General features: G+C 36.3%; 1 protein-coding gene across 10 annotated transcripts; it reads left to right on the forward strand.

The window, feature by feature from the left end:
* The first annotated feature begins 299 nt into the window (after window positions 1-299).
* On the forward strand, window positions 300-21,259 carry LOC105444992 (protein rtoA-like). 10 transcript variants are annotated; one of them, XM_030980787.1, is made up of 16 exons: window positions 300-404; window positions 1,752-1,859; window positions 3,907-3,931; window positions 5,275-5,394; window positions 6,158-6,217; window positions 7,024-7,140; window positions 8,114-8,218; window positions 9,810-9,911; window positions 10,381-10,482; window positions 10,947-11,048; window positions 14,377-14,478; window positions 14,950-15,051; window positions 15,517-15,618; window positions 16,594-16,695; window positions 17,963-18,088; window positions 19,177-21,259. In XM_030980787.1, exons 2-15 carry the CDS (start codon window positions 1,778-1,780, stop codon window positions 18,081-18,083), a joined length of 1,344 nt encoding a protein of 447 aa, XP_030836647.1. In that variant the 5' UTR covers window positions 300-404; window positions 1,752-1,777; the 3' UTR covers window positions 18,084-18,088; window positions 19,177-21,259. The 10 variants fall into 10 exon arrangements, with proteins under 10 accessions (XP_030836647.1, XP_030836648.1, XP_030836650.1 ...); XM_030980788.1 differs by lacking the exons at window positions 8,114-8,218; window positions 19,177-21,259 and adding an exon at window positions 7,458-7,559 and having other exon boundaries at window positions 17,963-18,722; XM_030980790.1 differs by lacking the exons at window positions 15,517-15,618; window positions 19,177-21,259 and having other exon boundaries at window positions 17,963-18,722.
* Window positions 21,260-27,518: the final 6,259 nt, after the last annotated feature.

A 27,518-nucleotide genomic window follows, 5' to 3' on the forward strand; every position in this document is an offset into this window, starting at 1 on the left:
CTTGGTTTCACTGGGTCACAACAACATGGCGTACATTCTTTTGTTTTGTGCTAGCCCAACAAAGCAGCAGTCGCCATATTGTCACCAACTCGAGGGTTGGCCAAAATATCCTAATCAATGGTACTGGGAAAACCCAGAGCCCTTAATTAATATACACTCTGGAAAAACCCTAGTGTCCCTTTATAAATGGACACTAGGAAAACTCATTGCCATTGATAGGACGTGTATAGAAAACCTTGAGTACCTAAAAGAAAACCCTTCGTCTTGCGCCATCTACGACCGGAAAGAAGGGGGATTCCCCTGACGTAAGTTGTTGTTGTTGTTCAAGGCGTTCAGTCGATCTTGGGAATTTCCATTCGATGATCGTGTCAGCATGAAGTAGGTCCATGGTGTCAGCTTGCCAGGTAAAGATTTAAATACCTTGATGCTCTTTCTTCTTTACTTGAAATACACATGCATGAGTATTTTCCATTTCACGTATGTACATTATCTTAAAGATAAAGACCAGTTATGGTCATGCGATTGCATTGTGAAAGATTGTGGAATCGATCAGAAAAGGTTGATCATCTAATTAGTATTGACTATTGGTGTGCACTGCAAGGTTCTGGAATCATCAAAATGATAAGAAATTTGTCCCAGTCTTCGTAAAGTTACAAGCACTGTACACAGAAAGATGTATATGGGACTACGCACACGTGCGTTTATCTCTCACAGTCCAATAGATAAAATAATTTACCAAATATATCAATTAGTAGGCGGTTTCCCAGCAAAATTTTTAAAGGCATAATAACAATGTTAAATCTGAGATGCACGGCCCTATGTGTTATCAGTGTCTGTGATATGGCGTAATATTGAAGCCCTAAAAAAATTGCGCTTCTAAATGATCATGAAGTGCCTCAATAAAGTAAAGATCTTTGAGTCTCCGGTTTTACCATACTCATTTTCCCCAGTAGACTGTGGTGTTATAAAAACCGATAGGAAACGATAGGAACGTTTACTTTGAAAAAATTGGAGTGTTCAAAGCAGGCCTCGCGCCTGAACAGCAGAGCATGGAATAAGTCATGGGGTTCCTGACTGACCTAAAGGTTTATAATTATGATTGCAGCATTCATGAGCAAAATCCAGGATTTTGTTTCAGAATCTGAGACAATGTTAAAGAGTCACTTTAAGAGGCCACTTGGTTCTCTACTGGTGAAACTGACATTGCATGGCTACGTCACATGCATAACTCACTCTTCAATATTCTCCTAATTCAGTTGAACCTGACCTCCATTCTAAGATCACAAGATCACATGATCACATGATCACAAAGATAACTTGACCTCGGACTAACTTTCTTTGTTAAACCCTATATCGAGGAAAAGCTTACTCCCAGAATTGACATAATCAACTTCTATTCTACGGGTGTGTGAATCTAGTTTTGAGGGTTTGTGATTCTTTATTTTAAGAAATTAAAAAATATAATATTCTAATTGATAAAAATAAATAAATCTGTATACCGTGGTTTGCTTCGGCTTGTCGCTATATTCCTATTATTCTATGTGATATATTATGATATCGTTTTATTTACAGCACGTCCCCATACATGTATAATCCGAACATCTCCCTCGTACGCATGCATACACACCTCATGTATCCCACTCTATGCCATTCCTGAGAGGGTTTGAAATTAATTTAAAATCCTACTTTGTACATTGTTGATCTGTATCAATGATGATCATTTGTGCTGGTTTTTAAAATTGTATGTGCAGGTGAGAAGAATCCAATAGATGACAAAATGGCTCTCGATCTATACTCTTCGATTGTGGTTGGATGCCTTGTGTTTATCTGGATTGTCTTGGGGTTACTGTTCAAGAAAGGTGAGTACATGTACCCATGGACGTACTAGTAAGTCCATGATGTACCTTAGAGTATCTTTATTTTATTGAAAAATCATGAACCCTTCCCTAAGAGAGTCTAGATACTGGGGGGGGGGGGGTGGTTCACAACAAATTATAATTCTCCAATAAAGTACAATGTTTAAAAATCAGATTTAGTATTCCTGGAAAATGTACTTTGTTGCTTTAAAATTCATGATGGTACTGAAGAAAATATTTTCCATTTTGTTTGTATAATATGCTCTTTTTCTACTAACACTACTAACTTTTGTTCAGGAAGGACATTTCAAACTGTTGTTTGATTCACTGTGTATACCAACATCTACTGTTTTTTTCTTTATGCTGTGTTTGTTTTGTATGTGGTGTGTATACTTGTTTTTGCCATATATTCATCACTGTAAATGTAAATATACTTTGGTTCAATTTGATGTCGCTGATTTTTGTTGTTGAAATAATAACAATAATAATAGTTCAGTTCTTGTATAGCGCATAATACGTAATATGAAATAACATCTCTATGCGCTTCCAAAGAGCTTTGGAAATTATTACCCGGTACCCTAGCTTTAGCTCCAGCCTTCAAAGATCATTGGCTTTTGGTAAGAAATGTTGACGGTGCTCATTGAATTTCAGAGAGCTGCCTGAACACATATAAAATAAAATCATGACACATTAAAAAAGTGGCTCAAATTTTAGCTGCTAGTTTTGAGGTATTGACTCGTCATCATCAATAGTGATCTGTCAGTTTATGACAGGTTCAGTGATCCAATCAGAGTTCTACTTCAAGAGTCTCTCCAAGTACTTCGGTCTTTAGCCATCCGTTTCAGCATTTCATATCCCGTTGCTCCACATTCCGCAATCAAATCATCTAGAAAGCCTTTACGAGGTCTTCCCCTCAACTTCTTTCCCTGAACTTCTTTCCATATTGAATCATGCATGATTCTATTCCAGCAAAATATATAGCTATAGTTGTGAAGTTTAGTTATGAAAGAAGGTGTAATCAATTTACAGCATGTTCTTCACAATTCAGAAAGTATTTCTCAATGAATGAGTTTTGTTTGTTTGTTTATTTTTTTCCCCCTGAAAACAAGTTTATTGATTAATTGATTGCTTTGTTTTACCCAAGTGCAAAAAAAGCAAGTTTATGCTTGTGAGTAAGCTCCAGGGTACAAACATGTTTAAATCCTATCCGAGGATAACGTGGGCAGTATAGTGTCGTCCCGAACATGGGAACATTCATTTCTAGGGCCATCAGTTACCCATTGAGTCATGCTGTCAGGAATGCTGTTTTGGACATCCAAACTTTCCTTAAACCTGGCTTATTGATCCTGCTTCATCCTTTTCTGAGGTATATTTAAAATGCTTTTATTTTCATAATTTTTAATAGCTTTAATATTGGGTTCCCATAACATGGTATGAGGGCATAAGCTTTTTATACCAGGTTTTCCTAAACTTGATAAAAGTATAGCAGTGTCCAACCCTACCTTGTTTGAAAAGGACCATGCAGTTTGAGGTAATAATGATATAGTAATTAAAAGAAATCTGTCTAAAATTATGTATTGTTTAAATCATGTGGCTTTATTAGTTAAAACCTAGCATTTTGTTCCTACTTATCACTTTCCTTTTCTAAGGGTTTATATATATATCTATATACATGTACTAGTTTACCCCCCCCCCCTCTCTCTTTGTGTTCTTCTTTTTGTTTTTGCCCCCTGCTTTTACATGTATATTCTGCATGGTTAATAGCAAACTATATTGCTAGCTAGCTTGTGTTTGTGTCTTACTATACTCTATAATGTAACCATGAGAAAAATTGATGTAAAGTTATAAAAAAAATGCTCCTACTGCAAGAGATATTCATTACATGATGATTAATTTGCCAATTGAAATACCATCTTTCTCTGATTATTTGACTCATAATATGTTTACAAAGAGTTTGAATGAATAATTGTTACTGTATGAAAGTTGAAACAAGTACATACTAATAGTGTCCTGTTTCTTGTTTTGTCTCTTCTAACCCTTTCGAATGTAGAGTACTGGCCTCGTAAAATAATAGGGTAAGTGATTATGGAGTTCATTGCTCTCTTTGTGAACTATGAAATATCTCTATAATATTGTATTGTTTTTTTTCTTCTTTTTTCTGTCTTTTTACCCCTTTTACCAATATTTTTTCCCCTCCATATTTGTATTATTATGTATCCATTGAGGGTAGACAACTAGACATGATATCAAGCTTTGCTTACTTTGTCAACCCTCCTGTTTGATGTTTTCGATTAGTTACAGCCAGCCTTACTTTATTCTACATATGTTCTTTTGTCATGTGTAAATTTGCAATATTTGTTTGTTATATACTTGTAAAAATGCAAAAGAAAAAGAAAATCAAACAGAAATAAATAAATCAAATCAAATCAAATATAAAAGCTCAAAATGTTATATTTCTAGATACAGTGTTTATCTGTATGCTATTTAGGAAATTTATTTTGAAGATTTATTTTAGCATTTGATTTCTATGGAATATATTTTCATCATCAACTCCAATTCATTTTAGATTTTGTAACAAACTAACATCCTCATATTTGCTTGGCTGACATGTACGGGTGTCTTTTACTTTCTCTTAATCATATACCAATTTCAATGAGTTTCAAAGTTACAAAATGTTTTATACAGGCTACTATTACCCCCCCCCCCCCCCAACAAATAAATAAAAAATGAAAAATGAATAAATATATATATATATATACATACAGTGTGTCCAAGAAAAAAGAAACCGAGAATTATCGATGTTTTATCATAACTTAATCACAATTATAATTAATAAATGACACATATTTGTAAAGCTTAGATCCTCTTTCATTTGATGCAATTCATATGATGCATATTTCATGCATGAATGATTAAAAACAATTTGAAGAGAGGAAACCCCAAAGTCAGGAAAAACCAAAGCTGGTTCACTCTCTCATACTAGCAAATACAAATCCAAGATGGCCGCCTGCCAAAACTATAGAGTACCGAAGCTGTGACGTCCTAAAAATCTATTTATAGAATTTCTCCATTTTTTCTTCATTTTCCGAAAGAGCATCAAAAATAATGTCCAAATGTCAAAAACCAATTGAATATGTTTAGTATTGGCTGAGATATGACCATCTGAATAAATATATGTCCTATGGGAACTCATGCTGCGGCCAGCTATGGTTAATAGCCAGAGCATATAACACTGAGTTCCCAAATATATATTTTTTTCAAAAGAGTTCATAACAGAGAAACGGCTCTGAACAGGCCATGTCCCATCTGGCGGTCGTCAGTGTGATTAGGGTTGGCAGACATAACACTGTTGACATAAATAATGAGGGGCTCCTCTTCAATCTTGGCTTTTTTTGGTTTGCTTTATTCTATTGTCAAGGATTCCGGAGATGATAATTCCAAAAGGAGAGGTTTTATCAGAGGTTTTATCAGAGGTTTTGGGTAGTACCCAGGTTTTTCCTTCATCCCCCTTCATCATTCCTGCCAATGGCTCACATGTGTAAGTATGATATTGGCTTGTTGCTAATTAAAGGTAAAGATCAGTATTGGAAATGCCCCAATTTCAAAAAATGAAATGGAAGCTCTCATTACCAATCATGTGAAAGAATATGTTTTGACCAATACATGATGATAAAAAATTTGCCGGGAAACCGCCTACTAAATTATATATTTGGTAAATTTGTTTCTCTCATGGTCTGTGAGAGATATAGGGTAGTCCCATATACATCTTTCTGTGTATAGTGCTTGTATAACTTTACGAAGAATGGGCCAAATTTCTTATCATTTTGATGATTCCAGAACCTTGCAGATGCTAGATGCTAGATGATCAACCTTTTCTGATCGATTCCACAACGTTTCTTTCACAATGCAATTGCATGACCATAACTGGTCTTTACCTTTAATAGCTATAATTCCCAACAGTCCAACTGGAAACTCTTGTAAACTCAATCATCAGCTGTAGTTGGCACTACATGTACAATGTTTGAGATACTTAATTACGTTTTTCATGTGATGTTTTACATGTTATGGCGATTCCTGTGACAGATGTTCTCTGTAGGATTCCATGGTGAGTGAGTTTTCACTATTAGAAACTTTCTGTAACTCCACACAGAAGCCTTACTGAAAAGGCTGCTTTGGAGGAATTAAGAAAGTTCTACAGATTTTGATGTTGGCTGCAAATGGGACATAGTACCTTTAACTGACAAGTGATATATGCAATATTTTGTACTAATGTCAGTCTTTTAAAATAATTTTCTCATCAGGACCATAACTCTCAGCCCGCCATTACATGAAGCCGACACTTCCAATGCAGGGTCTCAAGGGTAAGTTTATGGAAATTAATTTCACGTACTCAAACAGCTTTTGCATCCAATACAACTATAGTCACCAGACCACTATTGTGGAATGAACTCCTGTCAGATGCAATAAATACCGGCTCGCTGTATACCTTTAAACACTTCCGTAATTCGTCCCATGGCTCCCTGATATATAATGCTCTTGTTTTGTTTTGTTAGTCCTTCCTCTTATATTTTCCTCTCTGTTTTTCCAGTTTTTTTTCTTGTAATTTTCATTGAACATAATCGACATGCCCAATAGACCCCATTTATACAAGGGGGTCTAATATTTACGAGATTAGCTTTTTACTACATTAATTCCCCCATATTTCACTCCCTATATATGTCTAATTATGTTTAAATACCATGCAATTGTATTTACATGTATATCTCTGAACAGTGGCGTACGCAGGATTTTTTCAAGGGGGGTGTTTTAAAATAAAATGTTTTGCTTAACCCTCAACCCCCCCCCCACCCCTGTGTACGCGCCTGTCTCTGTATGTATTTTGTTAGTGATATTACTTTTTGATCATGACCTGATATTATTCATTCTTATTATTGCTTATGATTTATAAAATAAATCTTTAAACTAAACTTAAAAATAATATACTTTTAACTCTCTCCCCGCTATCGTCAACTAATGGAAAAAAGCAGTGGACCACCACTGTCAACTTTTGGCACATGTAATTTAGACTGTGTAAACTCAAAACAATAAAGCAGTCTTCGGTTTCTTTCTGGTGCGAATAAAAGAGTTAATAACGAAACAAATGTCAGCAATTTTTGTTCTTTTTCAGGAATAATAATGGAGCGACAGAAGGAGAAGGATCTTCCAGCAGTGGAAGCACGGATGGATCTCATTCAGACATGAGTAGCTTCAATAGCCTTCATTCAAATGACAAAGCTCAAAGAAGGTAACCATTCAACTTCATATACGCCCATCACACACTTTCCAATCTCAATTACTTTGATCCAATTTTCATGAATGTAGACAAATATATTCGTCCTAATTGGGTCTATCATATTGTGAATGCTTAAACAATGTTTTTGGCTCACTTATAGTATGGTGTACTTAGGTATGAAGTAAAGTTTGATCTGAATATTCAATTCAGATATAAATTGACAATTTGTTAGCAAGTTTGCTTGTTTGCTTACATGTTTTGTCAACATTCTGTTGATTTCTTTGGAGAGAAATTAACTGTCAATATAAGCAATTGTTTTCTCCCCATAGGACTTTGAATGACCAATCTGAGGGTCAGAGAAGCAATGAAGGATCTAATGCTGCTATGAGTAGGTGTCACAGCCTGCATTCCAATGACCAGCCTCAAAAAAGGTGAGCATACTTTATAACTTAGAACCAAGGCTCTTGCCTTTTTGTAAATATTATGTTATATAATTCTTCATCTTTTATTTAGTGTAAAATACCAAAGCTTTGTATATAAGCACAGAACATATTTACCCTAGATGTAGAATAGTTTGTAGCTTAATTATGTATTCAATAGTTATTCATATTTATTCATTACATTCTCATTTATTGCTGCGATACTTTATGTGTGTTAGTGGTACTAGACACGATTAGCATTAAATGCTATTTCCTGGTCCCATTTATCCTTTCAATGTTAATTAATCATTCACATTTGATTGTTATATTAATGTACTTTTTGTTTTGGATAATAAACTTCAAACTCAAACTCAAACTCAAACTCAAACGTTGTGATGCAAAATCTCACTAAGACAATCATACGATGTTTGATCAAAATATTTAATGCAGATATAAATGAACAAGTTGTTTCTAAAGTTTACTCTTTTACATGTTTTGTTGACATTTAGTTGATTTCTTTGGAGAGATGTTTACTGTCAATTTAAGCAATTGTTTTCTCCCCGTAGGACGACTGCGAATGACCAATCTGAGGGTCAGAGAAGCAATGAAGGACCGAATGCTGCTATGAGTGGGTATCGCAGCCTGCATTCCAATGACCAGCCTCACAAAAGGTGAGCATATACTTTTAGTATTTGTTACGTGGTAAATCTCATTAAGACAATCATACGATTTCACCATCCATCTTTTAAAATATGGATTTCATTAACAATCAAGTCTCTAAGTGCTTCCAAACTTGGGGATTATTACTCTGGCTTTAGCTGTGCTGCCTAGTATTTCAAGGAATTAATTCCTGCCAGGTACCCATTTGCATCACCTGGGTTGAGTGTGGCAAATGTAGATCAATGTCTTGCCAAAGGACATTAATGCCGCAGCGGGACTTGAACCATGGACCTTGGGATCAACAGTCCGGTGACGTAACCACTTGACCATGACACCTCTAAAATGCAGATATAAATGGTCAAGTTGTTCGCAAGTTTGCTTGTTTACTTGTTTTGTTGACATTTGTTGATTCCTTTGGAGAGATGTTTACTGTCAATTTAAGCAATTGTTTTCTCCCCATAGGACGACTGCGAATGACCAATCTGAGGGTCAGAGAAGCAATGAAGGACCGAATGCTGCTATGAGTGGGTGTCACAGCCTGCATTCGACTTCATATACGCCCATCACACACTTTCCAATCTCAATTACTTTGATCCAATTTTCATGAATGTAGACAAATATATTCGTCCTAATTGGGTCTAACATATAGTATGTCATACTTGGTTATGAAGTAAAGTTTGATCTAAATATTCAATGCAGATATAAATGGACAATTTGTTAGCAAGTTAATTTGCTTGTTTGCTTGTTTACATGTTTTGTCAACATTCTGTTGATTTTTTTGGAGAGAAATTTACAGTCCATTTAAAGCCCAAGTCCACTCCAAAAATAACTTACTTTCAGTAGAACCAGAAAAATCAGACAAATCAATCGAAAAAAGTTTGAGTAAAATCGGATAACTAATAAGAAAGTTATGAATTTTTAATGACATGAAAAACTTTGAAAATCACTACACAAATTGGCAACTCACTTATGAGTCTGTGACGTATGGTCCTCACTATCCACTAATTATTTTCTGTATATTGATAATATAAATTTCCTATTTTCACCCTAAGAATCTTATTTCTCCACACCAGCATCCAAGTTAGATTGTTAGTAATATGTTTTTGTGTGGATGCACAAATAAAGAGTAATTTTTGTCAAGTTAAATCTTGAAAAAATTGAATATTGATAAACTATTTATATAAAAATCAATAATTATGAAATACAATATTCAGAAAATAGTATCAATTCTTCAAAATTCATAAAAGTTTTTGGGAAATGTCATGCACGCAATATGATACAAATCATAAACCTGGGCAATGGCATGGGGAAATCAAGTTTTGGGGGATAAAAAGGGTAATTAATGAGATTATACTATGTAAAGCAATTGATAAGTTGTGAGGACATTACGTCACAAACTGATAACCATCTTGGCAATTTGTGTTGTGATTCTCATTGTTCCATAGTTTTACATACTTTTTTCAAAAATTCATAACTTTCTTATTAGTTATCCGATTTTGCTCAAACTTTTTTTGATTGGTTTGTCTGATTTTGCTGCTTTTATTGAAAGTAAGTTATTTTCGGAGTGGACTTGCCCTTTAAGCAATTGTTTTCTCCCCATAGGACTGCGAATGACCAATCTGTGGTTCAGAGAAGCAATGAAGGATCAAATGCTGCTATGAGTGGGTATCGCAGCCTTCATTCCAATGACCAGCCTCACAACAGGTGCAGCATACTTACAATCTTTGTAACGTTGTGATGCAAAATCTCATTAAGGCAATCATAAGCTTACACCATTCATCTTTTTAAATATGGTTTGCAATTACAATTAAGTCTCTAAGCGCTTCCAAACTTGGAGATTATCGGCACTTTGGCTTTACTAATTGTGCTGCCATATAGCATTTCAAGGAATTAATTCCTGCCAGGTACCCATTGACATAACCTGGGGTGTGTGTGACAAACGTAGATCAATGTCTTGCGCCAAAGGACATTAGTGCTGCGGCGGGACTCGAACCACAGACCTTGTGATCGTCGGTCTGCAATTTAGCCACTATACCATGACAATGCAGATATAAATGGTCAAGTTGTTCGCAAGTTTGCTTGCATGTTCCTTCTTTACTTGTTTTGTTGACATTCTATTGATTCCTGTGGGAGACATTTACTGTCAATTTAAGCAATTGTTTTCTACCCACAGGACTGCGAATGACCAATCTGTGGTTCAGAGAAGCAATGAAGGATCAAATGCTGCTATGAGTGGGTATCGCAGCCTTCATTCCAATGACCAGCCTCAAAAAAGGTGAGCATACTTTGAGTCTTTGTAACGTTTGTGATGCGATATCTCATTAAGGCAATCATACGATTTCACCATCCATTTTTTAAAATATGTATTTCATTTACAATTAAGTCTCTAAGTGCTTCCAAACTTGGGTATTATTACTCTGGCTTTGGCTGTGCTGCCCTCTAGCGTTTCAAGGAATTAATTCCTGCCAGGTACCCATTTACATCACCTGGGTTGAGTGTGTCAAATGTAGATCAACTGTATTGCCAAAGGACATTAGTGCTGCGGCGGGACTCGAACCACAGACCTTGTGATCGTCGGTCTGCAATTTAGCCACTATACCATGACAATGCAGATATAAATGGTCAAGTTGTTCGCAAGTTTGCTTGCATGTTTCCTTCTTTACTTGTTTTGTTGACATTCTGTTGATTCCTGTGGGGAGACATTTACTGTCAATTTAAGCAATTGTTTTCTACCCATAGGACTGCGAATGACCAACCTGTGGGTCAGAGAAGCAATGAAGGATCTAATGCTGCTATGAGTGGGTATCGCAGCCTGCATTCCAATGACCAGCCTCAAAAAAGGTGAGCATACTTTGAGTCTTTGTAACGTTTGTGATGCGATATCTCATTAAGGCAATCATACGATTTCACCATCCATTTTTTAAAATATGTATTTCATTTACAATTAAGTCTCTAAGTGCTTCCAAACTTGGGTATTATTACTCTGGCTTTGGCTGTGCTGCCCTCTAGCGTTTCAAGGAATTAATTCCTGCCAGGTACCCAGCGCATTTACATCACCTGGGTTGAGTGTGTCAAATGTAGATCAACTGTATTGCCAAAGGACATTAGTGCCACGGTGGGACTCGAACCACGGACCTTGTGATCCACAGTCTGCAATTTAGCCACTATACCAGGCGCGGATCCAGGGGGGGGGCCGAGTGGGCCTTGGCCCCCCCCCCCCGCAAAAAAAAAAAAAAAAAAAGAGAAGAAAGGAAAAGAAGGGAAAGGGAAAGAGGAGAGAAAGGGAAAGAAAGAAGAGGAAGAAGAAAAGAAAAGGGGGAAGAAGGAGATCGGGGGGGGGGGGGGGGGCAAAAGGGCCTTGCCTCCCAGGCTCCCTCCCCCCCCCCCCCCCACTTTTTTTGAAAAAGTATATTAAAGAGAAAAAAAATGGAATGAGAGCAAGAAAGAAAGAATAGTTAACTGCCAATGTTAAAAAATAATGAGTCATCAAAATATGCTCATCTGACCGTGATTAAATGCCTAAAACTCCTTAGCTTCCGGGGGCTCTGCCCCCTGGATTCCACCTAGGGCCCACGGCGGGCCCTTAGATGCTCATCTGACGGTAATTTAATGCCTAAAACCCCTGATTTGGGGGCTCTGCCCCCTGGACCCCACGCCAAATAGTGACCTGCCATTGTCACAAAGTAATAAGGTATAAAAAAATAAAAAAGCTCATTTGACCCTAATTACACGCCTAAAACCTCTGAGCTTCCGGGGCCGGCTTCACTGCCGCCCCAGACAAGGATTAACAATCGAGAACGGTACAGCGAATCGTCTTCTTTCTCTCATAATCTTATGAAACGTCAAGCTTCCGCGCTTCGCGCGGGTAGGGGGAATCTGAATTCAGACAAGGATTCAGAGGCGAGAACGGTAATACGAATCTTTAATAATTTAATGGAACGTGAAAGTTTCGCACGGGATGGGGGGGGGGGGAGGGGGGGACTAAATTTCGACGAGGATTATTTTCGAGAATGGTACAACGAATCGTCTTCTTTCTCTAATGATTTAATGAAAATTAAAAGCTTCTGTGCTTCGCGCGGAAGGGGTAAACTGAATTCAGACGAGGATTAAGAGTCGAGAACTGTACAACGAAATCGCCTTCTTTCTTTAATAGTTTAATGAAACGTCAAAGCTTCCGCGCTTCGCGCAGGAGGGGAAGGGGGGGGGACTGAATTTAGACAAGGATTAAGAGTCGAGAATGGTAAAATGAATCGTCTTTTTTCTCTAATGATTTAAGGAAATTTAAAAGCCCCCGCGCTTCGCGCGGGAGGGGGGGAACCTGAATTCAGACGAGGATTAAGAGTCGAGAACGGTACAACGAATCGCCTTATTTCTTTAATAGTTTAATGAAACGTCAGAGCTTCCGCGCTTCGCGCAAGAAGGGGAGGGAGGGGGCGGGACTGAATTTAGACAAGGATTAAGAGTCGAAAACGGTACAACTAATCGTCTTCTTTCTCTAATGATTTAATGAATCGTAAAAGCTTCCACGCTTCGCGCGGAAGGGGTAAACTGAATTCAGACGAGGAATAAGAGTCGAGAACTGTACAACGAATCGCCTTGTTTATCTAATGATTTAATGAAATGTAAAAGCTTCTGCGCTTCGCGCGGGAGGGGGGAGAATCTAAATTCAGACGAGGATTATTTTCGAAAACGGTACAACAATCGCCTTTTTTCTCTAATGATTTAAGGAAAATTAAAAGCTTCCACGCATTGCGCGGGAGGGGGGGGGGAACCTGAATTCAGACGAGGATTAAGAGTCGAGAACGGTACAACGAATCGCCTTATTTCTTTAATAGTTTAATGAAACGTCAGAGCTTCCGCGCTTCGCGCAAGAAGGGGAGGGAGGAGGGGGGACTGAATTTAGACAAGGATTAAGAGTCGAAAACGGTACAACTAATCGTCTTCTTTCTCTAATGATTTAATGAATCGTAAAAGCTTCCACGCTTCGCGCGGAAGGGGTAAACTGAATTCAGACGAGGAATAAGAGTCGAGAACTGTACAACGAATCGCCTTGTTTATCTAATGATTTAATGAAATGTAAAAGCTTCTGCGCTTCGCGCGGGAGGGGGGAGAATCTAAATTCAGACGAGGATTATTTTCGAAAACGGTACAACAATCGCCTTTTTTCTCTAATGATTTAAGGAAAATTAAAAGCTTCCACGCATTGCGCGGGAGGGGGGGGGGAACCTGAATTCAGACGAGGATTAAGAGTCGAGAACGGTACAACGAATCGCCTTATTTCTTTAATAGTTTAATGAAACGTCAGAGCTTCCGCGCTTCGCGCAAGAAGGGGAGGGAGGGGGGGGGGACTGAATTTAGACAAGGATTAAGAGTCGAAAACGGTACAACTAATCGTCTTCTTTCTCTAATGATTTAATGAATCGTAAAAGCTTCCACGCTTCGCGCGGAAGGGGTAAACTGAATTCAGACGAGGAATAAGAGTCGAGAACTGTACAACGAATCGCCTTGTTTATCTAATGATTTAATGAAATGTAAAAGCTTCCGCGCGAGGGGGGAGAATCTAAATTCAGACGAGGATTATTTTCGAAAACTGTACAACGAATCGTCTTTTTTCTCTAATGATTTAAGGAAAATTAAAAGCTTCCGCGCATTGCGCGGGAGGGGGGGAACCTGAATTTAGACGAGGATTGAGAGTCGAGAACTTTACAACGAATCGTCTTCTTTCTCTTATAATTTAATAAACCCTAAAATTTTCCGCGCTTTGCGCGGGAGGGGAAAAAATAAATTAAGACAAGATTTTTTTTTTCGAGAACGGTACAACGAACCGTCTTCTTTCTCTAATAATTTAATGAAACGTCAAAGCTTCCGCGTTTCGCGGAGGAGGGAGGGGGAAACTCGCCCCTCCCTGCACCGACCCCCCCCCGCATTACGTCACTGTTGGTCACCATTACGTACCAATATTTGGCTCGCATAATTTCAAATTTGGGCCCCCCCCCCCTAAGAAATCCTGGATCCGCGCCTGCACTATACCATGACAATGCAGATATAAATGGTCAAGTTGTTCGCAAGTTTGCTTGCATGTTTCCTTCTTTACTTGTTTTGTTGACATTCTGTTGATTCCTGTGGGAGACATTTACTGTCAATTTAAGCAATTGTTTTCTCCCCATAGGACTGCGAATGACCAATCTGTGGTTCAGAGAAGCAATGAAGGATCAAATGCTGCTATGAGTGGGTATCGCAGCCTTCATTCCAATGACCAGCCTCACAACAGGTGCAGCATACTTACAATCTTTGTAACGTTGTGATGCAAAATCTCATTAAGGCAATCATAAGATTACACCATTCATCTTTTTAAATATGGTTTGCAATTACAATTAAGTCTCTAAGCGCTTCCAAACTTGGAGATTATCGGCACTTTGGCTTTACTAATTGTGCTGCCATATAGCATTTCAAGGAATTAATTCCTGCCAGGTACCCATTGACATAACCTGGGGTGTGTGTGACAAATGTAGATCAATGTCTTGCGCCAAAGGACATTAGTGCTGCGGCGGGACTCGAACCACGGACCTTGTGATCGACAGTCTGCAATTTAGTCACTATACCATGACAATGCAGATATAAATGGTCAAGTTGTTCGCAAGTTTGCTTGCATGTTTCCTTCTTTACTTGTTTTGTTGACATTCTATTGATTCCTGTGGGGATACATTTACTGTCAATTTAAGCAATTGTTTTCTCCCCATAGGACTGCGAATGACCAACCTGTGGGTCAAAGAAGCAATGAAGGATCTAATGCTGCTATAAGTGGGTATCGCAGCCTGCATTCCAATGACCAGCCTCAAAAAAGGTGAGCATACTTTGAGTCTTTGTAACGTTTGTGATGTGATATCTCATTAAGGCAATCATACAATTTCACCATCCATTTTTTTAAAATATGTATTTCATTTACAATTAAGTCTCTAAGTGCTTCCAAACTTGGGTATTATTACTCTAGCTTTGGCTGTGCTGCCCTCTAGCGTTTCAAGGAATTAATTCCTGCCAGGTACCCATTTACATCACCTGGGTTGAGTGTGTCAAATGTAGATCAACTGTATTGCCAAAGGACATTAGTGCTGCGGCGGGACTCGAACCACAGACCTTGTGATCGTCGGTCTGCAATTTAGCCACTATACCATGACAATGCAGATATAAATGGTCAAGTTGTTCGCAAGTTTGCTTGCATGTTTCCTTCTTTACTTGTTTTGTTGACATTCTGTTGATTCCTGTGGGGAGACATTAACTGTCAATTTAAGCAATTGTTTTCTCTCCATAGGACTGCGAATGACCAACCTGTGGTTCAGAGAAGCAATGAAGGATCAAATGCTGCTATGAGTGGGTATCGCAGCCTTCATTCCAATGACCAGCCTCACAACAGGTGCAGCATACTTACAATCTTTGTAACGTTGTGATGCGAAATCTCATTAAGGCAATCATACGATGTCACCATCCATCTTTTTAAATATGGATTGCAATCTTTGCATTCTTTAGTGAACTTGTACTTCCTCAGCCATGAAATAAATTTATTTCTTGTTTAGACTTTTCACAGTACGTTTCACAGTTTTATTTGATGGTTGAATGATGTAAAAATAGAATTTCAACCAAATAATATATAAATATTCTTGTGTTTTACAGATATTACCATTACCCTGGTCATTGGATTTGTTCACACACAGAGTGTACAATATCCATCCCCTGGGGATAATTCTACCATATGTTCACTGTGAGGGCATGGCAATTACTATCAAGGCTTTCGTCATCCTACCAAGTTCTCATTTCACTCCTGGGAATATAGTGGCAAATGTAGATTAATATTTTGCCACAGGACATTAATGCTATTTAAGTTCAAACCCATTAGCTTTCCATTTCCCATCAAGTGCTGAAACCACTCGACTATGACACCTTACGTTGGTCCACTTCATCATGATTCAAGAACAACTTCCACAAATATTGTTACGTTTTCATTTACTACATTGGGTTCTATTTTTCATTTGCATGCAAGTATCGGCACCATTTCTAAAACTTCAAACCATAATAGATTGAAAATTTGACTTGTATTCATTATCATAGTAGAATGAAATAGTCATTGTTTTGTAATTACAGTTATGTAATATTGATTGTTATTATACAAATAAAAAAATGCTACATAGTTCAATTTAAGAAAAAATAGACTAACGCACGCACACACGAAAAATCTTTAAAGAATGCTCTGACCACTTGTCAACAAGAAATACTTCTACATATGGATTATATCAGTCCTTGATTCAATTTCGTTTTAATTTTATCTATCTTTTTTGTGAGAATTAATTCAATAAGGCTGATCTAATTGACCCATCAATTATCTTTCTTTCAGGTCTCAAGTCCTACATGTAGGTCAACCTCTATCCAAGGTTGGAGGCAGTTCTGAGATCAGTAGCTGGCATAGCCTTCGTTCTACAGAGAGCCCTCTGAGACGGTTTGTATCTCATTTAATTTAGCCATCACTCTTTAGTTGTCCACCGTACATGGGCAGGGAGGGAGATCCAGAGACATACAGCATTTTGTGTTGTAGTATTTGAAGAGTTGAACTCCAAAAGGAGCATAATCCATTTTTTGTAACTTGAGAGAAAAACACATTTGTTTACCAGATTTTGTACAGGCGTCTATGGAAAAGTGATATTAGAACGTGCATTTTTTTCATAATTGCTCCCAAAATTTAGGTAAATACTTTGTTGAAAGATGGGTACTGATCGAAGTAAACAATGTTCTGATATCAATAACTCAATTTTCATCAAAAGTGAATTAAGCTCCTTTTGGAATTAAACTCTTCATTTGTAGTCAAATACATGTGGTTAATTTGAGAGGCAGTGAATAAATTGATGACCCCACTTGGACGAAAAATGAAGGCAAAAAAGACAATACATTGTTATTTGCTTTAACGTTAGAATAGCAAACAAAAATACATGTTCTCCTAATTGTCAATTTTTATTGGCTGTCCATGGTCCTTTGGTATGAAAATAAAATTAGATTTAGACATTTAGTTGTGAATTTTTTTCTATGGGACATGCAGTTATGACAATGCATGTAGTACCGTAAATCTCCGTGTATAAGGCGCACCTGTGTATAAGGCGCACCCCTATTTTGTTGCCAAAAACCCATGCGGGGAAGGACCTTCATTTTACATCGAGGTGCAGTTGAAGTTGTGAACTTGTCACAATAAATAGTAACAATGTAAATTAAAAACAGGTCCAGACTCTAAGGCTTCATGATACCAAGTGTCCCACACCAGCCTCATCACATCACCTAGCAGAAGCACTGTGTTCTATGCCAAACATCAATAGTCATGCATGATATGAATAGAAGAAAAAAATTGAGGAATTATTATTACCGGTATAAACTACATATTGAGATCTATTAGAAAGATTACTTTCAAACCAAGATGACAGACATATTTGAGTGTTGCTGTAGTTTCTGAATGGTGAGTCAACACACTGATTACTGAGCTGGGAGACATTGCCAGGCATAGCGCCAGGCCATAAATCGAAACTATAAAAAAAAAAAAAAAAAAAAATTCTGTACCTGTGTACAAGGCGCACCCCCGACTTTCAAATTTTTTCTGCGGCAAAAAAGTCCGCCTTATACACAGAGATTTACGGGTATACAAAATGAAAAATACACTATAAGATACATTGTATATAAATGCTTTAGAAAGTTTCCTTCTATATCTCTTCCATTTGGTATAGGCCTCTACAAGATGATGTAGATGTATCTCCAAGTCTGCCAGCACTACTTCACTCGATATCGGAGACGGATCATTCAGAAGACATCACTAAACGCAAAAGAAAGAAGATGCACACTGTATAATGCAAGTTAGTACTAGCATGAGTACAGCCAGAAACTTTCGCAACATATTTTCCAAACCAATTTTTACAGAAAAAAATAAATTGCAAAGTGTAAAAGTTTAGTTTTTGATGATAATAATTCCGGCGGTAATTATAATTACGTTTACCCAGGGAAGCTTCATCTTCCCGAGGCCCTGCAATTATTATTACCCCAGCAGTTGCCAGGTATCCATTTTATACTTGTGGGTATATATGGGTTAATTGCCAAAGGACGTTAGTGCCATGCTGGGATTCGAACCCTCAACACTTCGATTGAGAGTCAATTTAGTTGATCAACCCTTATACCATGACACCATGACACCTACACAATTTTATGGCGATTTTGATTTAACCATTTTGTGGAATCCCATTTTGGGGATTCTGACACTTACAAGACTTGCAAACATTTCATATACAGTTAACAATTAAATTATTCTCACCCCTTGTAAATTGGATGTTTACGTAACTTAAGAATGAAAGGTGGACTGGTTGAAATTTGAAAAGAATTAGGGTCTTTGTTGAATACTTTTAGATGTGAGCTTTAATATGTCGCATATCTCAAGAAACATGAATCAGGAAAAATCAATTTTTCACCTATTTGTAAAAAAATCAAACTATTTTGTAAGGGTATGAATAACAGTAATAATAATAATAATAATAATATCTATGATTTATATAGCGCTGGTTTACACATACAGTTTCTAAGCGCTTTACAAAACAAATGAAATGAACAATTATGTTTAATCTAAATATGTAATAAGCATCAACAAGATACGTGAAATGAACATTGCGCTTAATTTAGACGAAACAAACACTCTTAACTAACAGTGTAACATGATAATAAAAATGAAATACAATAGTAACATAAATGAAACTGCAATAATATTGTACTTTGGATAATGAATAAATTACAAGATAGGACATGTGGTTATAATCTCGTTATGAAGATGGGGAATTACTTTGTGTTGAATAGGTAGGTCTTAATACACAAAAGTTTCTGGTTTAACCAGCAGTTCATTAGTAGGCCGTTTAGCTAGTGCATATCATATCACCATGTTTGTCATTTTCATTGATAGCCATCCAAGTGGCCAGTACTTCACCTGGGTCAAGAGTGCCAAATTTAAATGAATGCCTTGCCATGGGAGAAAAGTTATTAGTCTCTGTCGGGGATAAGATAGAGCAATGGAGTATGTTGTATTTCAGTGACATTTATGGGACTAATGCAATCGGTTCTCATTTTAGGACTGTATGTTAAGTTTAAAATTTGTTATTTGATTGAGAGTCTTCAATGTGGAAGATATATAAGATATTCATTTTAAATGGGTTTCTGTTTTTGTTTTCTGCTGCTAAAGTTGTAAATACTTGATTTGAATGTACTGGTATGCCAAAAACATGTGTGTATTTGATTAAGTATGGACAAAAAGTTACTTGAATGCCACACTATATGGACATTTAAAAAAAGAGGTTTCAGGTCATATAATACTTCAAAACTGCCTCAAATAACTTCCAAAGTAGAGAATGTATATTTAAATTGGTTTTCTGTTGCTGTAGATATAAATACATGTACTTGCATTTAAATTATGTCATAAACATGAACGTCTTTGATTAGGTTCGGACAAAAAGTTACTTAAATGCTGATATGGACATGTAAAAAAAAGGGTTTCAGGTCAGATAATACTACAAACTACCTCAAAGAGCAAAATAACACCATATTAGGGTTTTAGGAATATACATTTTACACCAAGAGGCAACTAGATCAAAGTAAGAGGGTATGTTCATATTTGTGATTTTTTATTTTTATAAACAAAGCTATTTTTTTTTGTTACAGAGTGTAGAATGTATATTTTGGTTAGGAAGATAGATATATGTAACTAGATAAGGTAAGACTTATTTGTACATTGGCATACAGTTTTCAGTATTGTATATTGTGTATGATAATATATAGACAAAGAATAAAATGTAACTGAAAGCGTAATTCAAGTAATTTTTGTTAATAAGAAACGGCATACCATACCTATTTTCATCCTTCTTGTCAACATACTTATGGAAAGGTATATTGTTAGAATCTGTATTATTGTTGAGCTCATTTTTGGACCATTGTGCTATAGAATTGCATAAGGATAAAAGCAAAGCTTTATTATTTAGAAGTGTAATCATAAGTAAATTGAAATTACTATCATTATTCAAACAATATATCAATTCAAAGGTAAATGGTCAGTGATGAATTTATGGAAATCTATTGGAAGATGTAATTAGCCAGTATATATTATATGTCGAACCAAAGTCCTTTTTTTAATATCTTGTTTTGCAAAGTACTTGTAGTGGTGGAGTATTAGTTGTTGCATTATACATGTAACTTAAACTGCTACCAGTTCAAAATGCTTGAGTCGCAGATTGTGTGCAATGATTATTCATGTATGGTTGAATTGGACTCTATTATTACGAGTTCCTTTTAAAATGGTACTATGTTTTATAATCTATTTTTTATTATTACCTACATAACTTGGTAAAAACGTAATAAATGTCTTTATACATGTATGCTAAGCTATTATGTTATTTTCTTTGTATATATGCATATCATACATATATCCAAGTAGTGATCGAGTTTTAGTTATTGAAGTACTGCTCATGATGGACCCTAAAACTGCTTGCTGTTTTAAATTGTGTACAATTAATATAGTCAGAATTTTTGTTGGTCAACAAGTAATAATATACACATTTTTGATGGTCAATGCTCTATTTATCTTAGATGTTTTTATTTTGACTTACTGTTTGAAAAGGTTACTTGGCTGAAAGATAATGAATTTTGAAATCAGTTTCATTATATATTTTAATGCACAAACTTTCATTCACATATAACCTGCCTTTACACAAGTACATATTGATATTTGAACATGTATTTGAAATGAATATAGACCTCCGATCAAGAGCAATACTGAACAGAATTGGCTTTATAACCAGTAATATTAGAATCAACACAATTTTGTTGTTGTTTCAAATGCAATAATTTCAATAGTCATAATCATCTTCTTCCTCTTATTTCAGAATGAAATTGAAGGTTTTTATATTTGTAAGATCTCATGAGCTCTTTTTCTACTGAAAATTCAAACCCGATGCTGGGTTTAATAGGTATTTGTCAAAATCGAGACTTTTTTTAACCAAAAAAGTTAGTCCGAGGTGCAAATTTTGTGATTTTAGAAAAAGAAATCACTTTAAATAGTATGTATACTGGACATGGAAGATCATTGTGGACTTGTAACAGAATGAATTAAAAAAAAAAAAAAACATTTATTCCACAACGATGTACTAATTTTGAATAGATTAATGGATTAATAGATAATTATCCAGATATGATCAATTATTAAGAGATTATAATGATCAGATGTATACTGCGTCTTATCCATGAATATGTGGTATCATTACGGTAATCAGTACTCGGCATGGTTTTCATATAGCTATTTATAATAATATTATGAGAACACCTGTATAAATGACATTTATACTAGAAATATTGCTGTCATATAGAATGATAATATTATCTTGCTATAATAATGCAGTTGTTTACATAGAGAATGATATGCTTATGTTACTTCTTTACATTGTATCTGGCTTGAATTCATAAGTTGTGCTTTAAGAGATTTTGTTAGCCTAGCATTCATTTGATTTGATTTGATTTGATATGATTTGATTTATTGGTTTCTGCATCTTTTTTGCTTTTTTTTCATCATACATTTTCATGAACATAATATGGTTTGATACAATATTTTAAGTGTATATAATTTTATACAGATAATAAACGAGATTAAACAAATATATTGAATGCATAATTAACATACATTAGATGCAGGAGGGCTACAGAAATAAGCAGAGTAGCTTGACGTGCCCGCAGCCCTCAACTTAGATACAACAATACAAAATATAAATAAAAAAGAGTGTGACTTGCAGAGAAGAACAGGAAAGGAGAGAGAAGGAGCGTTGGTAATTATGATAAATCTCATACATCTGCTGATTGAATGCAGGTTCATTCATAAATGGATAAACGATGCTGGGTCATTATGAATATACATTTAAATATATCAATGTATGATGTGCATATAGATTATAGGCCTAGAATTTGCTTTTTACGTTTGTTTGTTAATGTGTTGGTCTCTGTGCGTGGAATCCGTGGATAAACTTTATACGTTGTGATATTATAAGACGTTTGGTTCCATGCTCATTTTCGGAGCATTACAATGTGTAATTCATTTAGAGGAAATTAAGATATTGACTGCGTTAGATTGAAATTTACATAACCTTAGAGTTGTTTGTTTTTGTCTCATTGTTTACACAACTTATATTTAAGTAAAACACTATCAAGGAACATTGGAATAATCAATAAATTAAAAATGTTGTTTCCTAAGTAAATTTTGAAAAGTTTGTACTCCACGCTTATCTTAAAGATAAAGACCTTTTTTCATCATTATCTCCTTCCCTTTTTTGCCAACAAGTTTTGAGGGCGAGGGATGGTGGGTCACACCAACAACCTCCCACCCCCCCCCCCCCTCCATAAGCTCCTGTGTTAAAATTAGATAAGGTATCAGAAAGACTAATTAGAATTGAATATAAATGGAAGGTTTCTACAAACTTCTCTCTCCATCACTTCCTTTTTATTGCCAATTTTTTTTTTCCTGCACAGGTTGTGAGAAACAATTTACATGGAAGGTCATGTATGATATGTGGCTCATCAGACAATCTACAATCGGAATGACACTGGCCAGACTACAGCATTTATTTCTATCAAAAGAATTTGTGTCTCAACAAACTGCAGTTAATACCAATTAATTTGTAGAAGAAAATTTGCATTAAAAAAGTAGCATTATTGAAATTAAAAAAATAAAATAACAAGTTGCAAATACAGTGAAAGTATGACCCAAAACTGCAAGGGTATCATTTAAAAAAACAAAATGGAGGTTTATATATGTAACAAATATACAACATGCACAGTTCTGCCAACCAGGTACAGTAATATGAAAGTGCATGGTGGTGTAATATGAAAGTGCATGGTGGTGTAATATGAAAGTGCATGGTGGTGTAGTATGAAAGTGCATGGTGGTGTAATATGAAAGTGCATGGTGGTGTAGTATGAAAGTGCATGGTGGTGTAGTATGAAAGTGCATGGTGGTGTAATATGAAAGTGCATGGTGGTGTAGTATGAAAGTGCATGGTGGTGTAGTATGAAAGTGCATGGTGGTGTAGTATGAAAGTGCATGGTGGTGTAATATGAAAGTGCATGGTGGTGTAGTATGAAAGTGCATGGTGGTGTAATATGAAAGTGCATGGTGGTGTAGTATGAAAGTGCATGGTGGTGTAGTATGAAAGTGCATGGTGGTGTAATATGAAAGTGCATGGTGGTGTAATATGAAAGTGCATGGTGGTGTAGTATGAAAGTGCATGGTGGTGTAGTATGAAAGTATAACATCAAACATTACAAGGCAAATTTTACGCGCTTGATGTGCTACAATATAATACTTAAAAAGACAATTCTATATGAATGTTCTAATAACATACAAAGTGAAACTAAAATAGAACATTTGCACTTTAAATATTCATATGATCGTTGGCCATAGAAGATTACAAAACACATACTCTTTTTATTGTCATTAACAAAAAATATGCACACACTTGATTTATTGAATACTACTTCAGTTGCTGATATTGCATGCGGTTGTGTGTGTGGGGGTCTTTTAATTCTTTAACAATCAATCTGCATTATGTGTTGTTTGATTACGATATTGATAGCTCTTACATCTTCATAATTTTAACAAACGAATTCGCTTTCATTGGGTGCCTGCCGTAGCAAAAAGCAGATTTTACAAAAGACTTAACTTCGTTTCGTTGACAATCAGCCGTAGACAAGAGTCTCCATGCATGCATGGCTGATTGTCAACGAAACGGAATTAAGTCTTTTGTTAATTTCGTTTAATAATATGACAGGCAGCCAGTGAAAACGAATTCGTTTATGAAAATGCAAGCACTACTTTAAACAAACAGAACTTTGTCATTCCTCGCTCATTTTTCCTGATTGAGGTGTCATATAAAAGGGCAGAAACTCAACTTTCTAGAAATGTGAATTTTTCTTCGAAATTCAGATACGGCCCGCCAAATGTCTTTTTGGTTTTCTTCCTTCAAATTGCTTTTGATCACTCATGCGTGAAATATGCATTATCTGAGTAGCATCAACTGAAAGAGGAGACTCTAAGCTTTCCAAATATGTATCATTCATTAATTATAGTTTTGATTAAGTTATGATAGAACATCGATACTTCTCGGTTTCGTTTTTTCTGGGACGCACTGTATAGAGGCCGCAAGTAGCTACAAGAAGTGCAGTCCCGCTTAAATACCGTCGTTCATCCTAACATAGTTTATCACATAATATCACCCATAGCAACCATCACATCCAGATGTCACTCTGACAAAATAACAAAATATACAATATTTTGGGATATAGCCTGCCGAGCTATACTAGCACGTAGATACAGCATTTATTTCACATAAATTATCAACACTTTCATTTTTCAAAGTATGAAAACAACTTCCAACAAATTCTGTCTGAGAATCATACATATATAATGTTTTTATACCTCTTAACATTTAATCATGTGAAAACATAACTAATCAAACTGTTATGCCCTAACCCTAATTATGCCCGGGTTTAAAAAAACAGATAAAACTGAATCAGCACTAAACTCTGAAAAGACCCTATGGCCACCACAACCTAAACTTTGATGCAACAACGTCTCCTACTTATTATCATTTTTTTTTAGTTCACTCTTTAAAAAGAACTCCATATAAAAAAAAAAGTGCTATTGTGCGGTCCTTGGAAAGCTAGAATGACTTCTCTCTACACACCACACCCTTATCTCGCATCCTCTCTTTTCATATTCAAATGAAACACCTTCGACGCAACGGAATTGAATAATTCCGTCACGCATGCCGGAGAACAATTAGTGTTCACCACTTATTGGCCGTATAAACAACATTTGCCAGCTATACGATGTAACGCTGGCAAATACATGTTCATCCTAACATCGTTTATCACATAATATCACCCATAGCAACCATCACATCCAGATGTCACTCTAACAAAATAACAAAATATACAATATTTTGGGATATAGCCTGCCGAGCTACTAGAATACTACAAAGAAGGGGAAAATATTTAACTATACCTCAATCCGAGATAAGTACGAAAAATAAAAAACAATCTCTATCTTCCCGATCTTATTCACGCCATTGTAAATATGCTGACTTGTAAGGAATCAGATTTTTTTTTGTTTTTGTTTTTTTGTTTTTTTTCTCAAGGAAATATGCACTCTTCAGTTCTGACCTATGCAAATATTGCTGGCAATAGTGTGTTCCTCAAATAAACTTGAAACGTTTAATTTATTTAACAAAATATCACGTAACCTTATACGTAGTTTGTTCAAACATAAATATCTTTACCTCAGTCACTAGTTTTATACTGTATATTTCCCTAGTAACAAAAAAATATTACAAATTTAAAGCTTGAGATACAGTGAGCCTGTCCTCCAAACTATCTTCCACGTACCCATCCTTCGCTTTTTCCCCTTTCCATCTACCATGCCTCTTCCATACTCTGTCATTTACTCCTGCCCTGGCAGCTGCCGTGGCTCCACTTGCCCTCAAAGAATGGAGACCAATGTTTAAATCCCCGCTTACCTCCTTGAGACGAGCGACAACTGTTTCACGTGTTCTCGTATAGCTCATTTGCTTATTCTTATGTATCAGAAACTTTCTTCCTTTATTTGCATATGCGGGTTTAAATAAAAATTGATCCGATTTCGTATCTATCCCTGCACTCTCCATATACCTCTTAACTATGCTAATAGGACAAGCATTTGTCCTCCCTTCACAAATGACTACATCATCTCCTTTTCTGTACTGATCTGTCTTACTCTTTGAAACGTGTACGGATCATGATCATCATAAAAACTGATATCACTGCATTTTAGAGATCTGGCCTCATCGAATCTAAAAAATCCACTAAAACAAAGAATAATGAAAGCTAAATCACGCAGAATAAGAACATCATGAGTACCAGAATGTTTGTCGCAAAGATCAACAATCTGCTCATTCGACAAAATATCCTTTTTAGACACTTTCTTAGCGTTTTCCCTCTTAGCTGCTTCAACAATGTTTATTACAAAATTATTAGCTGTAGGATCTTGATAACCCCTCAAATTATAAAACCATTTTATAGCATACAATGCACCTTGAATGACACTTGGAGATTTCCCTCCGTCGATCAAACTCGTCAAGTATAAAGCTATGTGAATAGGCTCAGCCGGAATCGCTCTGCCACCCTCTGTGGTAATGAAATCTTCCCATCTCTTGAAGGTTGAATAATACTTGTTAACAGTCCCATCACTTCTCGAATGCACTAGATGAGATGCCATGCTATCTGATAGTTTCCGAAGCTTGCTAGTAACTGCTCCCGATGCCTCTGCTTCATCTGAAACCGCCTTGCGTAGACCTAAACCCGTTAAACCATAAATCATGTCTAAAAATGAAATTTCACAGCTAACATTGTGAACCCACGTTTCGGAGAACCGAAAATACCATTATTCCCTCTCCCCTTCTCCACTTCATTACAGGAAAATGTGAAAAACTCCCTGACAAACGATTTAAATTTCCCTCCTTGTGAAATTTTTGGCCAATAAGGTGCAGATTTCCACTGCGGCACGATTAGCGCCTACGGCCTTCTCCTGTATCGCTTTATCGATAACTCTCGCTGCCAATCGAGGTGGAGGTACCCACCAATTAACAGCATTACTCCACGTCTGCTTAAATGCATCGACCCTTTTTAAGGTGGGACAACCCCATCTTGAATTAAATTGTGCACACTTTGTGTTGTAATCACAAGCAAACCTGTCGAATGTGTGTGGCCCCCATTTTCGATCTAAAAAATCAAAAAATGTTGAACTAATACACCATTCATCACTGTCTGATATTCTGCTAAGACTATCCGCCCTCTTATTCCGTTCCCTTGGAACCCAGACTACGTCTATACCCAAATGATATACCTCACATGTCTGGTGAATATCAATCGCAATCTCCTGCAATTGTCCGTTTTTACTGCCTTTCTGCACAATACTTGTGACATTTCTATTATCCCTATAACAACGAATGTTATGGCCTTCCAGGCATGGTCCAAGTGATTTCAGCGCTCTATTTAGAGCTTCCATCTCTCTCCATGAAGAACTATATTTTGATTCAAACTCTCTCCAAGAGCCAACCCCTTCCAGGTTTAAATCCTCACAAATGAACGCTCCATAACCTGTGCCTGAAGCATCAGTAAACATATTGAAACTACACGACTTCATTTGTGAAATGGATATGCCATTAAATCTATCCATGT

Source organism: Strongylocentrotus purpuratus, unplaced genomic scaffold (genome assembly GCF_000002235.5).
Source record: "Strongylocentrotus purpuratus isolate Spur 01 unplaced genomic scaffold, Spur_5.0 spur5_scaffold_11, whole genome shotgun sequence".
NCBI lineage: Eukaryota > Metazoa > Echinodermata > Echinoidea > Camarodonta > Strongylocentrotidae > Strongylocentrotus > Strongylocentrotus purpuratus.